Source organism: Barbus barbus (genome assembly GCF_936440315.1).
Source record: "Barbus barbus genome assembly, chromosome: 31".
NCBI lineage: Eukaryota > Metazoa > Chordata > Actinopteri > Cypriniformes > Cyprinidae > Barbus > Barbus barbus.
The window spans coordinates 17,124,106-17,139,948 of NC_136759.1; the positions used below are offsets into that span (position 1 = coordinate 17,124,106).

The window sequence follows — 15,843 nt, forward strand, 5'->3', positions numbered from 1 at the left end:
CTGAGTTTACGTATAACCAGAAGTCTTTGTTGGCAGCATCTAGGAATGTCCGTGACATGATGGTCAAAAACTTAGTTTGTTATCTAAGATAATGCCAAGGTACCTAAAACTGTCAACAATTTCTACTGACTGTCCATTGATGAATATAGGGCAGTGAGCAGTAGAAAATTTGTGCTGTGTATCAAAAATCAATTCCTTTGTTTTAGTAACATTGAGAAGATGGTTGTCTGTACACCATTGAGTGAAATAAGCAACAGATTGATGATATGCTGTAACTGAGTCCTCTTTGTTAAGGAGGGCGAGTATGGCTGTATCAGTATTTGAAATATCTCATAATCAGAGTGATTAAGACAGTCATTGGTGTACAGTGTATAAAGAAAAGGACTGAGGACGCAGCCTTGAGGAGCTCCAGTGTTAACAATGATAGTTGTAGATGTAATGCTATCCATCCTTACTGCCTGTGGCCTGTCACTTAAGAAATTATAAATCCAGCGGATGAAAATAGATGGCACGTGAAGATAGTGAATCTTGGTAATACACGTGAAGATAGTGAATCTGACACTGTTCAACTTTTTCCTTTGTTTCCTGCTTCACTCCGTCTGGTACCTTGAGTTTATCCTGGGTTTTCACTTCGAGCTTGTCTGTGCAGTGTGGGATGTGCAATAGCTCTCTCAGGATCTCAGTGGTCTGATGCCTGAAATCATCCTGGACTTTCACTGGCAGCTTGTCTATGCGGCTTTGGGCACGTGTCAGCTCCTTCTGACGATGGGTGCTGTGTTCGTCGCTTAGTGTCAGCTGGGCTGTGAAGGCGTAGCTTGGGGAACTGATGGACTTGTTTAGCTCCCCGTGGTGGTGATTCTGGCTTGAGTCATGTCAGGAGTCTCTTCCGAATCATGACTATTACTCAGAATATTAAAAGTTCAATGGTCTTGTGGGTGAGACTATATGTAATGCCTCTTAGCCAGGTGTTCACATCTCCTACTTGGGGTTTGCAGTTTGTGACATGCTGGCAGACTGAAAAGTGAGGACTGACACAGATCTGTATGTTATAGGCCTATATTTGGTGAAACAGCTAAGTGTTATTTCAGTGATTGCAAACCCAAAGATTGTGTTGTGGTGGGGCTTTGTGGTTCGGGTTTGCTGCTCGGAATTGACAGCAACCTGACATGCTCTGACATATTCCGCCACATCTTGCCGTATGCCAGCCCCGTATGCCTCTTGTTTTAGTGTCTCTGGTACTGTGGTGTCCAGCACATGGTGCGTTGTTGGCATGCATTAACCTGACCCCCCTTTGTCAATGTGGCACCACAAGCTTTGGCATAGTGTGGTCATCGGGGACATATTATAGAATGCTGCTCAGCACACACAGCATTTTCAACACACAGTTTGAGGGCTGGAGCAGCAGCCAGTTGAGCCAATGCGATAGGGTGGTTGGAGGGGTCAGGGAGGTGGCAAAGAATAAGTGTCATTGATCAGTCAGAGGTTTTTTAGGCAGTGCCATCCATGGATAGTCATTAGGTTAGTGCCAGGGCTGCGAGGTGGGTACCATGGAAGTAAAAGTTGGTCTCCTGTTGGTTACGGCTGCCATGTCATGGGTGGGTGGGTCTTGGTTGAGACCATAGCTCACCATGCAATGCACTTATGATGTTGTTGCGCGCCTGGGACAGGTGTTGGTGCTTGACTGGCTTCTTGTTCATTGTGGCAAACTCATCTTTTTCCTAGCCAAGGAGGTGGCGTGTGAAGCTGAGCTTGGCATAATTTGAGTCTGTGTAACTGAGGAGTTCTCTGAGTTTTGTGAGCCGATGCGATCAGGGTGATCAGGATGGCTGTCACTTGTACTGTGATGACTGGGAGTCCAGCTTGAAGTGTTGCTGTGGGAGAGGTTTGCTGTTAACCCACAAAGCACCCGCTCTGGGCACATCATGCCTCAACATTGCATCCTTAAAAGGCCATTGACCATGTGGCTTTGGGTGCGTTGGTCCCCTGTACGGATGCTTTGGCTGTTGAGGGCCATTACAGGTTGGCTGCATGTCTCTGTGATCACTTTCCATGTTCCATTGTAACTGGAAAATTGCTGGATGGTTTGTGAAGTGCAGAGCAGGGCTTTTTTGTCATCCGAGTAGTTAGTGCTCCTTTGGGAGCAGTGTTCTGCTGAAGTGGGTAACCCCCCTTTAGTTCTGGACATTTGTTGGTGTAGACCAGGACTAATGCAGTAGTTGGTGAATCCAGCTGTCAGATGAAACTCCTTGGGATGAGAGTAAATCAGGCATGGTATAGAGTGCAGATGCCAGTTGAGTTTGATGTAATGTGGTCTTGAGTGAGTGCACATAGTTGACATTAGCTCTGCATCATTGCCTCTTGTGAAGAGCAGCTTTGGCACTAGCAGTTGTCGGCAGGTGCAGGATGTCTCTTAGAAGAAGGGGGTGTGGCTCAGAGTGGGGCCAGGTTCCCTCCCTTCCCTTGAAGGTGTGTGGTTGAGGGTTTGGCCACGCTGTCTGTGTGTCACACTGTCGCTGTCCGTTCCCATTTTGTGTATGCTGGTACTGCAGTCTCATATTTTTACCAGAGTAAACGTCTGGTATGGTCTGGCCGGAAGTTCTTGCACTTTACTGGGCTTCCACAGGGGGTTGCGAGGTCTGCAAGAACCAAGAAGTAACAGGTTGAGCATTGGTTATTTTACTTCAAGTTAAGACGCAGGTGTCCTTGGCAGTCACCATGGTTGACAACAGGACCTCATAGGAAACTTGTGCACTTGCTTGCGAAGGCCGGTCTGATGTGTGCTTTGTGAGTACCTTGAAGCGTGTGAGGCTTCAGGCCATGTCCTCATGGCTGGCTGTGAGATTTTCCCGTGGCCTGACAGTCTGTCTGGGTGACCTGTCTGGCTGGAGTGGAAGGGGTTCTCGCACTTCAGCCCGGGGTTTCGGCTGTCTCAATTTCAGCAAAGGGTCAATGTGACCCAGCAGCTCTTTATCACTGAGAAGGAGGTATGCATGTATGACTGCATGTTCAGAGCACACCTTTGGGCCTTAAGAGTTCAGTTCTGTTTCTGAGCTTCAGCTTGGGTTCTGCCAAAGTGTTGGAAGTGACATACAAGTTGGATTTACTCCAGTGTCACCAGAGCTCCAAGTCTTGCCTTGTTTTCCAACATGCTGTGTCCTTGTTGTTGAGGAACTGTGTTGACTTTCTGATGAAGCATCTATCACAGTGATGTGCCTTTCAAGGCGTAAGGGCAGGAGGAGTCTGGGTCGTGGGCTGGTCTGACCTTGAGACTGAGTTCACGCGACCAGCTGTAATGTCAGGCCTGATCTTTGTGAGCTGGCAGTGTACTTCAGATGAGTTGGCTGGCTGGAAATGTGAACGTTCCCGCACTTGAGGCCAATTCTATGAATGCTTAAAGTCCATTGGGCTCAAAACCCTATGGCAGGTCCATGTTGGTGGAAAGAGAGCCTGTGTCCATTTGGGTTATGTACACGGGGTGTACAGTCTCATGGAGCTGATGGTCAGGTGTGAGTTGGCCGTGTGTGTATTTTGGCCTGTCGGGGGTGGTCAGCCATCTGCTGATGTGCTGTTTGGGTGCCATGACCATCTGGTGTTAGGATGGATGTCTCTGTGGTGAGAGACTGCTTGCCACGATCTGGGCATTTCTCTTAGTAGGAGGGCTTTCTGGTAGGTTGTTGATTTCTCATGCCACTTGTAGTTAAAAGGAGTCTGATATATCCTGTTTGCCCTGCTGGGGAGGCCACTCTCAGGATCAGTTTCTTTTATGTCCTCAGGATCTCTGTTGCTGGTCCGTGTGCTCTCCAGAGTCAGTTCTGGGTACTGCGCAGAGATGGGCAGGATTTTAACAGTCTCTATGGAGGCAGCGCTGTGTTCTCTGTAGGCCATATGGGCTGAGTTCTGCAGATGTCAGGTGGTCATTGTGCAGGGGAAGGCCATGGCGCTTGGGTGGTAACTCACAATGTGATGCGGATTTCGGGAGGAGGGAAGGTTCTGGAGTTGAAGCCTTCCTCCCTTGTGCCCTTTTCTGTCATCTGCCGTAGACTTAGAGCTGGCTGTAGCAGGCTTCTTGTAGTTTTTGTAATCCGCTTTGACAGTTTCAGACTGCTGGTACAGCATGTTGTGTGCCTTAAGGCTGGAGGTGATCCTGACCGGATAGTCTGTTTCATGTGGTCACATTGGGCAGAGTTCAAGCATAACAGTTCATGTTTTGCAGGCAAGCAAGTGTGGTGGCCTCCTGCAGTATTTAGGTTGACAGCCGTATTGTCTCTGGCCAGCTTGTTGGGATCTGTGGGGCCACACGGTGTGTGCGTCTGCAGTGATCCTCTGGAAGGGTCCCTGCCCCTTGTTTCAGTTCGCATGGGCCATTACTTAAGAGAGCTTCAGCCTGTTGCTCCTTGTCCTCTTAATCCGCTGTCACTTGCTGGTCTGGCAGTTCTGCACACGCTCCCGGTCCTCCGGGCCTCCTTATGGTTGAAGCATCTTTCGCTCAGCGTTAACTGGATGATGCGGTTGTAGGCAAGAGCACCGATGATCCTGGTTGGCTCTCTGTGGCTGTAGCCTTGGTTTGATCATGGTCTGTCTGCCAGTTCAGGTTGTCATCCAGCTGTTTCGCTCAGGTACTGTAGATCAGGAGTGGTCCCGGGCTGGAGGGCGTCTGTTGCAGCGCTTAGCCAAGCCTTTGGCTGATCAGGTGGGTGGCAGGGCTGGATGATCTGGACACAGGTGCGAGCCCGGAACGAGCGCTGTATGAACAAAGCCGGATAAATGCTGTAAAGGCTGATGACACGCTTTATCATGCGACTCTTTTACCGGGTGTAACGAAAAATGTGTAAACTGGAATGAAGCAGCGATCGGAGCTCCTCGCTATCCGCGCTGAAATCGTTCGCCAGTTTAGTTTAGTTTTTTTTTTTTTTTTTTGTGAAATGGTGCGCGTATGGAGCTTATAATATGATAAAACTATTTGAATTTGAATTGTGTAAATTTGAATTATTGACAGGTGTCATTTAACAAAACTGAATATAATGTGGCATTTAACATAGTTCTGAATTTGAATTTTTTTAAACTTGAATAATGAACATTTGAAATTAAACAACTGAATTTTTTTATGGCAGTTTTTTTTAATAAACATGTATTTTCAAACAGCAGATTTTTTGTTCTGAATTCTTTGAATGCAAATATCCAGTTTTAAAAAATACAGCTTCAAGTTTTCAAGATGAAGAAGAAATTCGGAACATTAAATTGAATATTTAAAATTCAAAGCTCAGAAATTCAGATCATAAAGAAAGTAGGTCAGAGGTCATCCACAGGGAAGAGTAGATGGTCTCCGAAAAGTCGAACGAAGCATTTACTGCAACCGGGAGGGGATATGTTCGGTTCACTCAGGCTAGTTTTGTCCTGGCCACAACATATTAACTCGTGGGAGTGTGATAATATGTCTGGCCACGAGATTATTTTGTCGATGTAATCCTGGAATCGTCGTGCAGATAGCAAGCACACTCGGGCCGATTCTGGCTGAAATATTGCTAAGAAACCGATGCACAATGTGCGTGAAGCATGTGAGCCGGATGTAAACATGCATGGGAATCTCGCGCTCAGCCAGTCATGACCTGTCGTTCACACTTCATTCGTAACTTACACAGCATGTTCACTTCACAGACAATGGCAAAGCATTACACCATTAAATTGACCATCAGTTGCATCACATCAATGGATTAATATGAATGCAATGATAACGCAACAATAAACAGACGACATACCAAAAACTGTAGTGAGATTTATTTTTATTTTTTTCTTCTCATCACACAGCTAAAACTGGAGCCACTAAAACTGGAGCCGCTGTCCTGAAGATTTTATCTTTTCAGGAGAGACTTACGCGGTTTAAAACAAAAACCCGAAAATGGGGATTTTCTTCACCCAATATTAAATAGATTTAATCTACAACTCTATGCGCTGCCGATCTGAGATGTACTAGTCAGATATGGGTCTTATGCTGTTCAAAACTGAAAGTGGGAATTTTTCGCCCAAGATCAGATAACCTTAATGTAAAACTATTTATACGCACTGCCGATCTGGGGTTTCTTCGCCAGATATATGGGACTTATGCTGTTGTTGCATCAATTACTCGATCAAGATTAAGACTCCCAGTTATCATTAATCCGATACTGTCCTGCAGTATTCTATGATTAATTTTGCTTCGTGATCGGGCAAGGGGTCATGCATTAGTTAGCTACGCTAATGATTAAATCCATGGGAGTAATAGTCTAGTTCTATGGCATTGGAACACCAATGGCATCAATCTAGCTATACATAATATAAGGCCTTAATTTTAAGATAAGCGAGGAACATCGCTCGCTATCTTCTTCGCGCTAAAAGAGGTTTTCTTCGCTCAATTTAGAGCGGCTAAATTAGCATTAAGACCGCTATAAAAGGTTTAGTTGTTTTATAGGGTCAAATTTATAAACTGCATTTAGCTTAAGTCCGTAACAGTGGCTGGTTTCTCAGTGGGGAAACTCGAGAACTGTTAAGGCACGGAAAGTGGGCGTGTAGCTTACACATTCATTCACAAAAAGATGCAGTTGGATAGTTTGAATAAACACGCACAAGAAACACATCATTGTTATTGAGTCTGCTCACAGAACCAGGTTTAAAACGTTCCCCAGCATCTCCACCAAACTGTAGCAAATTAGCTCAAAGTGAAATGAACATAATTAATCATAACGGGTTATCAATTATATTCATCTTCAGGAATTAACTGTAGCATTAATGGTACAATAAAATTATTTGTTCGTCCGCGGTACGGACAGTTTTAATCGTCTATTGACTCTTGAGGAAAATTATTTCTCTGGCCACGAAAAATAATTTCCTCACTAATACATCGCTCATAGAGGCATGTAACAAAACCGAAACGTTAATAGCTGTTAGTAGCAGACATAGACAACCAAGCGTGAATACATATGGATGTTTATTAAACTACACTATAAGGGAACATGTAACATTGAACTAGACACATACACACATTAAACACAGATGCCAACGCAAGGAAGGCATGGAGAGGGAGAGAGAGAGAGAGTGAAGTGAGTGAAGTGACATACTGCCAAGTATGGTGACCCATACTCGGAATTTGTGCTCTGCATTTAACCCATCCAACGTGCACACACACAGCAGTGAACACACACACACCCGGAGCAGTGGGCAGCCATTTATGCTGCGGGCGCCTGGGGAAGAGTTGGGGTTTCGGTGCCTTGCTCAAGGGCACCTCAGTCGTGGTATTGAGGGTGGATTACTTTAACCATTAGGCCACGACTTCCCCAGAGAACAAGAGAGTTCACTCTTGTTCCCCAGAGAACAAGAGAGTAGAGCGTAATGGCAGGATTTACACATCAGCTAAACACAACCTGTTAGAACCATCAGAGAATCGCATCACCTTAATTAAAAGGGGTCGAAGCCTAGAAGCGCATCTAAATAGTTAACAAGCGGTTACGTGCATATTGGTTTTGTTGGTGCTGAGTAAAGTGTCCTGGTGCATGTATAATGCATAGATTCTTGGTGAATTCCTTTAGGAGTGAAAGCTTCGTCATTCCAGCCACGGGTTGATTGGTCCGAAGTGAATCGACAAAGTTACTGAACTTAAAAATGCCAGAAGCTTGGACTCCCCCCGAAAGGGGAGTCACAAGATTTCTAAGGTGATGTGTGTGTCTCCAGGGCACCGAAAGTAAAGAGAAGACCTCGTCTTTTGGGTGTGGGAGATGTTTTATCTGGTTTCCCTGTAACACCCATTTTGGTTAGTTTGACCAAAAACAAGGCACATAGTTTCAGCGGGAAAGTGTTTCTTTGTCCCACTTGACACCTCATTTGCATGTTTTATGAGTGTTCTGGCGAATTGGTGTAAATTTTCCCACAGTAGAGTAAAAATAGTATGATGCATTTCACGATCACATAGTGTACATCATTGTTTGAGAAATAAAGAGCAGATCATTTTGATATCAAGAAAGAGACATCTACAATATATTCAACCAGAGATACGCCTGAATATGTGTTTAGAGCTTACTAATGCGAATAACGAGTGGTAACTAGGCTAATATAATAAGGAAACATACAAACAACACATGCATATACCTGATACCTTTGTAACTGATTAATTATGGTCTAAATAAAGAAAATGTCTCTGTGTGTGTGTTATGTATCTTAACACGGGGGGTAGTCCACTGGTCAGCCAGGTCTGGTACTGAGGGTCTCTTTAGAATGTGTTTGAAGTCCGATGGAGAGGAAAGACAGTCAATATGTTTAGCATCTTTTGACAGTGGGGGAGACAACCATTGGCAATTTAGCACCCGTATAAAGGTCGGATGTGGGGCTAGGTCTGTGAATTATATGCAAATGTCAAAAGGCTAAAAGGGGTCTCTTAAGATATAAAGTCCCAATGACCATCAAGGATCATAAGCAGATGTTACAGAATCAACAAGTATAGTATACTTTTCTCAATCGTTATCTATTTCCTGTTTTCTCAAGGAGATTTCTGTCAGTCTAACTCTCTCTTCTTTATTCAGAATGACTGTTCTTCCTACATTCTCTCTTATTGCTTTTCATGTGTCTTAGGGTCGTAAGTGGACAGTAAGGCGTTCATATGAAGAGTTTCGTGTCCTTGACAAGCATCTCCACCTCTGTATCTATGATAGACGATTCTCTCAGCTTCCTGAGGTGCCCCGATTAGACAGCCTGAAGGACAAACCTGAGGTTGGTTCACCACACTGTCTACTATATATTGACTGTCTACAGGTATCCTTGGTGAAGACAGTCCCAGTGCAGTGAAAATTCAAAATGGTGGCCGAAAATGGAAATGCTTATGCAATTCATTCAATACTGAAAAAATATTGTTAAAAAGTTCAGTCTAATTAAAAATTCACTATTTTCTCAATATAGCACAACAGTGCCCAACCACCATTTGGTTCCCGGAGTATTTTTCTCACAGGAAATTTTAAAGTCTTCATTAAAGAGTTAAAATCTTCAATACAAACTTTGATTTAAAACAAAACATGCATCTATACACAACTATTAACTATTACGTCATTTGCAACACTTCATGGGAGTACATTTGGTGCAATTTGCTTGTTTAGATTCTATGACTGGTGGAGATTTCTTTGCAGAATCATGGGTAATGTAGTTTTTCCACCATGCGTTGTTAAACATGATTGAAACCATGCAGGCTGATTGCTTCAACAAAAACATATATAATCGATTAACAACTTCATAGCTCACAGTAGGCCTGTCTTTAAAAGATTCTTGTCAAAAATCACTTTCCCTATGAAGAAAATAAATGGGATTTTTACTTCTGGAGCCCACCTCCTGCAATATTTGTGTTGAGTGTATATATTGTGGTTATATTGCAGAAGTTTGCCATATTTTTCTATGGCATTGCTGTTGAAGAGTAATTAGCTGGTGAAGCGGATTTACTTATTGTAGAGTTCACAGAAAGTTATCATGAGCATTGTAATGTTTGAAGAAGAAGTCATAACAAATAGCAGTAGAACGGAATTTATTCATAAATTTGTAAAATCTTACTTTCACACTATGGAAATACAAAATGAAAGACAGAAAAGGGGTGGGGCTACATATGGTCTATAGAGTATTGTGTAGTTAGCTTAGCAACATGCTAACCTCAAACTCAAACATGCTTCCTGTACAGAGAACTATTTATGTAGTTGTAGTTATGTAGTACACCATGTTGCTGCACATGTAGATCATATTAAATAAGTATTTTGAGGGTAATTGTTTCAGTTAGGATCCTCCCTTAGAAGGTACAAGTAGATGGCAGACAACAAGGCCACTCACTAGGCTTTGGAACCAAGCTATTATGTTGGATCAAAGGCTTATATCTAAAAAAGAGCACAATGAGAGTGTTGAAAATGGTCTCTTTGTTTATTATCCCCTCTCAGTTTATGTTCTTTCTCCACAGACACTTTCCCGGATGCTTACTGCGTATATTTCCCGTCTCTCAGCCATCGCTGATAACAAGATCAACTGCGGGCCAGCACTCACATGGATGGAGGTATTAATGTCACTCCTGATTTTTAACCTACACTACACCTGAATGCTTCCTGTGGCTGCCTGCCCAAATCCTGCCTCTTAAAGATAGGCGCGATTGGCTGTGAATTGACCGTGGCACAGTGTGTTTAACAAAAGAGGTGTGTTTAACACCTTTGCTTTAACAACAGTAAATTGCTCACAATGTCTCATAAAACACAATCCGATTTTAGGACAGACTTCAGACTTAGTGTATAAAACAACAGTTGACACCTGTTTTTTAAATGCAGTTAGTCATTAACAAGGATAGGAGACACCTGACTTTACTTGTCTCAACGTGCTCAGTCACACGAGCTTGCGCTTTCCCAGCATATTGTGTGTTTCACACTGATGTTGCACCTTTCGAGTCATCGTAAAAGGAAATATGAAATCATTACATAATGTGATGTTTTTTTTGGTTGCTGATTATATGCTTATGTTCATATATTTGATTCGTCTTTCTTCACTCTCCTAGATTGATAACAAAGGCAATCACCTGCTGGTTCATGACGAATCCTCTATTAATGTTCCTGCTGTAGCTGCGGCCCATGTCATAAAGCGCTACATCGCCCAAGCAGCAGATGAACTCTCTTTTGAGGTGTGTGTGTCTATATATATATATATATATATGTGTATATGTATATATGTGTGTGTATATATATATGTGTATATATATGTATATATATGTATGTATATATGTGTGTGTGTGCATGTTTATGTGGTTTATGAGGACACAAATTTGTATAATGACATGGGTATGACAGAGGTATTACAATATGAAGGTGGTTTATGAGGACACTGCCTATGTCCCCGTAATTCAAAAGGCTTAAAAAACATACTAAATGGTGTTTTTTTTGGAAAATCTAAAAATGCACAAAGTCTCCTGTGAGGGCTAAGTTTAGGTGTAAAGTTGGTGTAGGGCAATAGCACACACAGTTTTTTCAGTATAAAAACCATTACGCCTATGGAGAGTCCCCATAAACCACAAAAACCAACGCGTGTGTGTGTGTGTATGTATGTGTATATATACATGCATACATACATGCATACATACATACATACATACATACATACATACATACATACATACATACATACATACATACATACACATACAATTTTTTTTTATTTTGGGATTTGGTATTAATAACTGAAGCATAATTTCTCTTCAAAAGGTTGGAGACATAGTATCAGTGATTGATATGCCTCCTAAAGAAGACACTGGCTGGTGGAGGGGCAAGCATGGATTTCAAGTATGCTGTGTTTTTTATTTTAGTTTAGTTTCATGAAAAAGCCTTTGTGTTGGAAACACTTTGCTTTACATCTGAAACTTGTTTTTGCAGCTTTTATGTCACATCTGATTCAAAACATCGACTCATTACAGTCATCTTTCTCTATTGCTGATAAGGGAGGAATTTTAGTGGTGATAAATGTGTCGTAATGTAATTGCTACTGATATGCAGGACTATAAATAATCTATTCATATTGTGCTGCAGCAGGATTGTAAATGTTATGTACAGACTTATTCACAGCTGTGTCTTTAAGAGATTTTAGACTGTTTAAAGAGTAGGCCTAATTATGGTAATTTTGCCCTTGTTGAAATGAAGTGAGCTATGAAGCATTTAGTTTTATTCAGTGTGTTATTTTTTTCATTCACAGGTGGGATTTTTTCCTTCTGAATGCGTGGAACTCATTAGTGAGAAAATCCCCTCCAATGTAAACTCTTTGGCCAAACCAGGTACACACTTTTTTATTTTAGTGTAAAAATATAGTATAATTATTGCACCCTACATTTAATCAATTAAAGTGATGACATTTATTATTTCATTAGTTCATTAAGGTATATTATTAACTCATCAAGTGATCAGTGTAATTAAATAAAATGTATTTAAACATTACAATTTTTTATTTTTATTGTACTAAGACCGATGTGAAGGCAGAAGGGGAAAAAAAATGTTCCTCTATATCAGTTTTCTGTTATAGGTACTTAATTTATTCAGTTTCAAATGAAATTTTAAATCAGCCTTAGCATATTTAGAGGTACAGTTTGTTACTAGCTGGCAGTATTGATTTAAAAGTTTTGTTATTTTCATTTTTTGTAGTGTCTAAGAAGCATGGCAAGCTGATCACATTTCTGCGCACGTTCATGAAGTCGCGTCCCACCAAGCAGAAGCTGAAACAGCGAGGTATCCTGAAAGAGAGAGTGTTCGGCTGTGACCTTGGAGAGCATTTGCTTAACTCGAGCCATGATGGTGAGAGGAGAGAGAGACATTAGAGGATGTTTATTGCATCTAAATATTTCATTGAATTGTATAATTCATATTTAAAGTGCAGATTTAATGTGTTGCTCCAACAGTTCCACAGGTCATCAGAAGCTGCACTGAGTTCATTGAGAGACATGGAGTCGTGGACGGAATTTACCGCTTATCTGGGATTTCATCTAACATTCAGAAACTGAGGTGAGGTTTATTTATTTTTCATGCCTAGAAAATTCATAGAAATTAAAGGCTGCATTTATTTGAAAATATTTAATATTGCATTTAATTTTTATTTTATATTGCATTTAATATTGAAAATGTTATTGTAATTTAAAATACTAATTTCTGATTTAACATTTTAAAATGTAATTTATTCAGCAGAAATTTCAGCATCATTACTCCAGTCTTCAGTGTCACAAGATCCTTCAGAAATCATTCTAATATGCTGATTTTCTGCTCGAGAAACATTTCTTATTATTATCAATGTTGAAAACAGTTGTGGTTAATATTTTTGTGGAAACCATGATACTTTTTTTCCTTTTACAGGAATACAATTAGATATAAAACGATCAGTCTAAAGAAAATGCATTACCCTCTTGTGTCTATAGGCACGAGTTTGACTCGGAGCATGTTCCAGATCTCACTAAGGACAGCTACGTCCAAGACATTCATTCAGTGGGATCGCTGTGCAAACTCTACTTCCGGGAGCTGCCCAACCCACTGCTGACCTACCAGCTATATGAGAAATTTTCAGTAAGCATTGAACCACTTTTACACGGACACACTAATGTTCTGTAACTGTGTAGTGCTAGTATCGGAGCACAGAGGTGATGCTTTGGCATATTTTCCCAGGATGCTGTATCAGCAGCCACTGATGAGGAGAGGCTGGTCAAAATCCATGATGTCATACAGCAGCTGCCTCCACCACACTACAGGTTAGATGAGCATACAGCATCCTCTACTGATGAAAAACAGAAGTGCAGTTTTCTCTTCATCAGATGATTACATCATTCTTTTGTGCTCTTGGTGTTGGGCTAATAAGTGAAAAATAATGTAAATGTGTTTCTGTTTAGATTTAAAATGATAATTTACCCAAAAATGGAAGTTTTGTCATCATTAACTTAACTTAAAAATGTTCTTCGACAAAAGAAATGCAGTCATAAAGATTTATAACGACATGAGGGAGAGTAAAAGATGACAATTTTTATCTTTGGGTGAAGTGTGCTGTAAATACATAATGAAATCTTTGTTTTTATTCTTTGTTTCCAGGACTCTCGAGTTCCTCATGAGACATTTATCCTGTATGGGAACATACAGTGCCGTCACCAACATGCACTGCAAAAATCTTGCAATTGTCTGGGCTCCAAATCTTCTCAGGTATCTTTTTTTTTTTTTTTTTTTTTTGGTAAATTTGTCTGTAAAGATGCAATTTTTCTCTAAAATGTTGCATTCATTCCTTGTTCCTCAATTGTTGCAGGTCTAAACAGATTGAGTCGGCGTGTTTCAGCGGCACTTCTGCTTTCATGGAAGTGCGTGTTCAGTCAGTTGTTGTTGAGTTCATCCTTAATCACGTCGACGTTCTGTTCAGTCCCAAACTCAGCACTCTGATCCGCCACAGCACAGGTGAGAAATGAGTCTCTGCAATTCTCCTCCCACCAGAATTGATTTTTAGATGAGACTCTACTAATGAGGATCTTAAATGAGCTCATAACTCTAATCTGCATCCACAGGCCACACTACTTTAGCTCGACCCAAGTCTCTACTGGTGAGCTCTCCATCCACCAAGCTGCTTTCTCTAGAGGAAGCCCAGGCCCGGACTCAAGCCCAGCTCAGCTCTCCTGTGTCTCCGGACAGCAAGTATATTGATGTGGGAGAGGGGCCTGCAGTGCTGCAGGGCAAGTTCCACACCGTCATCGACTTCCCTTCTGAGAGGTCTGTCAGTTTGTACTAGTTTTAGCATTGTGCTATTTTCTTCATTTAGAAAAAATGCAGATGTGAAGTAGTAACTGGTTACTGTTGCTGGTAAATGTAGGAAAAAAGGCTCAACCAAGGCGAAGAAATCTCCTGTGGGAAACTTGTTTTCCTTCTTTAATATGGGAAAGTCCTCTGCTGCTGCCAAGCCCAAACTGCACCGTCATCCCAGTGAGCCCAATGAGATGAAAACCGCTCCCCTTCCGGGTACAGCTTCGACTCTCCTTTTAATATCAACCTGTATTTGTTACAAATCCTAGTGAGCTACTAACCTAGAGGGCATTTTAGTCATGATTTTCACACTATACGCAATGCTCAAAAGCAACGATGGAGCTGTTCATTAGAAATAACTATTTTCTAAACTGATTTTTTTATAATTGTACAATAATGTGAAATATAATTTATTCCAGTGATGGAAACGTAGAATTTTCAGCATCATTACTATGGTCTTCAGTGTCACGTGATCCTTCAGAAATCATTCTAATATGCTGATTTGGTCCTCGATTAACATTTCTTATTTTCAATGTTGAAAACAGTTGTTCTGCTTAAAGGGAAAGTTCACCCAAAAATGAAAATTCTGTCTTTAATTATTTACCTTCTTGTCATTCCAAACCCATAAGACCGTTCATCTTTGGAACACAAATTAAAATATTGATGAAATCCGAGAACTTTCTGACCCTCCATAGACAGCAGTGTAACTGAAATGTTCAAGGCCCAGAAACGTACAGTAGTAAGGACGTCAGTAAAATAGTCCATGTGACATCAGTGGTTCAACCTTAATTTTATGAAGCTATGAGAATACTTTTTGTGTGCAAAGAAAACAAAAATAACTACTTTATTCAACAATTATTCTCCTCCAAATCACATCAAAGTATTCTCATAAGTTTGTAAAATTACGGTTGAATCACTGTTGTCACATGGTCTATTTAATGGTCTATGTCCTTACTGCGTTTCTGGGTCTGGGAATTTTTTAGTTGCATTGCTTTCTATGGAGGGTCAGAAAGCTCTCGAATTTCATCAAAATATCTTAATTTGTGTTCCGAAGATGAACGAAGGTCTTATGGGTTTGGAACGACATGAAGGTGAGTAATTACTGACAGAATTTTAATTTTTGGGTGAACTATTCCTAATATTATGAAATATATTTTTTCCTGATTCTTTGATGAATAGAAAATTCAAAAGAACAGCTTAGGAATATAAAAGTTTTTACAGTAACTTTTGATTATCTTAATGCATCCTTGCTTGATAAAAGTATTAATTACCTAAAACAATAGTTAAACTCTGGCTTACTTGATAGGTGGAAGAGGAGACAGTGGAACACTACGATCTGCTAAAAGTGAAGAATCTCTGTCCTCTTCACATAACTTTGAGGGTAAAAATCATGTTTCGCTTTTTTCCATTTCCATACTTGTGTTATAAGCTTTTTTTTAAACCACTCTCTACTGCCACATAACACTGAGATATCACATCTGTTTCTGTGATTCAATGTGTCTCCGGTTTTTGCTAACATGCTATTGTTATGTGTGGTTTAGGAGAAGGGGCAACATCACAGAAC

At 41.0% G+C, this 15,843-nt stretch overlaps 1 protein-coding gene across 1 annotated transcript in view; it reads left to right on the forward strand.

Annotated features, from left to right (window-relative positions):
• The window catches only part of LOC306851725 (rho GTPase-activating protein 32-like), a gene marked incomplete at both ends in the record, with an annotated part of 34,818 nt that overhangs the window by 15,017 nt on the left and 3,958 nt on the right, over positions 1 to 15,843 (forward strand). Inside the window, 14 exons of the mRNA XM_079388164.1 lie at positions 8,596 to 8,733; positions 9,953 to 10,045; positions 10,535 to 10,657; positions 11,235 to 11,312; positions 11,719 to 11,797; positions 12,162 to 12,311; positions 12,416 to 12,518; positions 12,926 to 13,070; positions 13,170 to 13,252; positions 13,587 to 13,694; positions 13,795 to 13,940; positions 14,048 to 14,249; positions 14,350 to 14,495; positions 15,586 to 15,660. Of these exons, the coding sequence (XP_079244290.1) occupies positions 8,596 to 8,733; positions 9,953 to 10,045; positions 10,535 to 10,657; positions 11,235 to 11,312; positions 11,719 to 11,797; positions 12,162 to 12,311; positions 12,416 to 12,518; positions 12,926 to 13,070; positions 13,170 to 13,252; positions 13,587 to 13,694; positions 13,795 to 13,940; positions 14,048 to 14,249; positions 14,350 to 14,495; positions 15,586 to 15,660 (1,669 nt within the window). The remainder of the gene's footprint in view (positions 1 to 8,595; positions 8,734 to 9,952; positions 10,046 to 10,534; positions 10,658 to 11,234; positions 11,313 to 11,718; positions 11,798 to 12,161; positions 12,312 to 12,415; positions 12,519 to 12,925; positions 13,071 to 13,169; positions 13,253 to 13,586; positions 13,695 to 13,794; positions 13,941 to 14,047; positions 14,250 to 14,349; positions 14,496 to 15,585; positions 15,661 to 15,843) is intronic.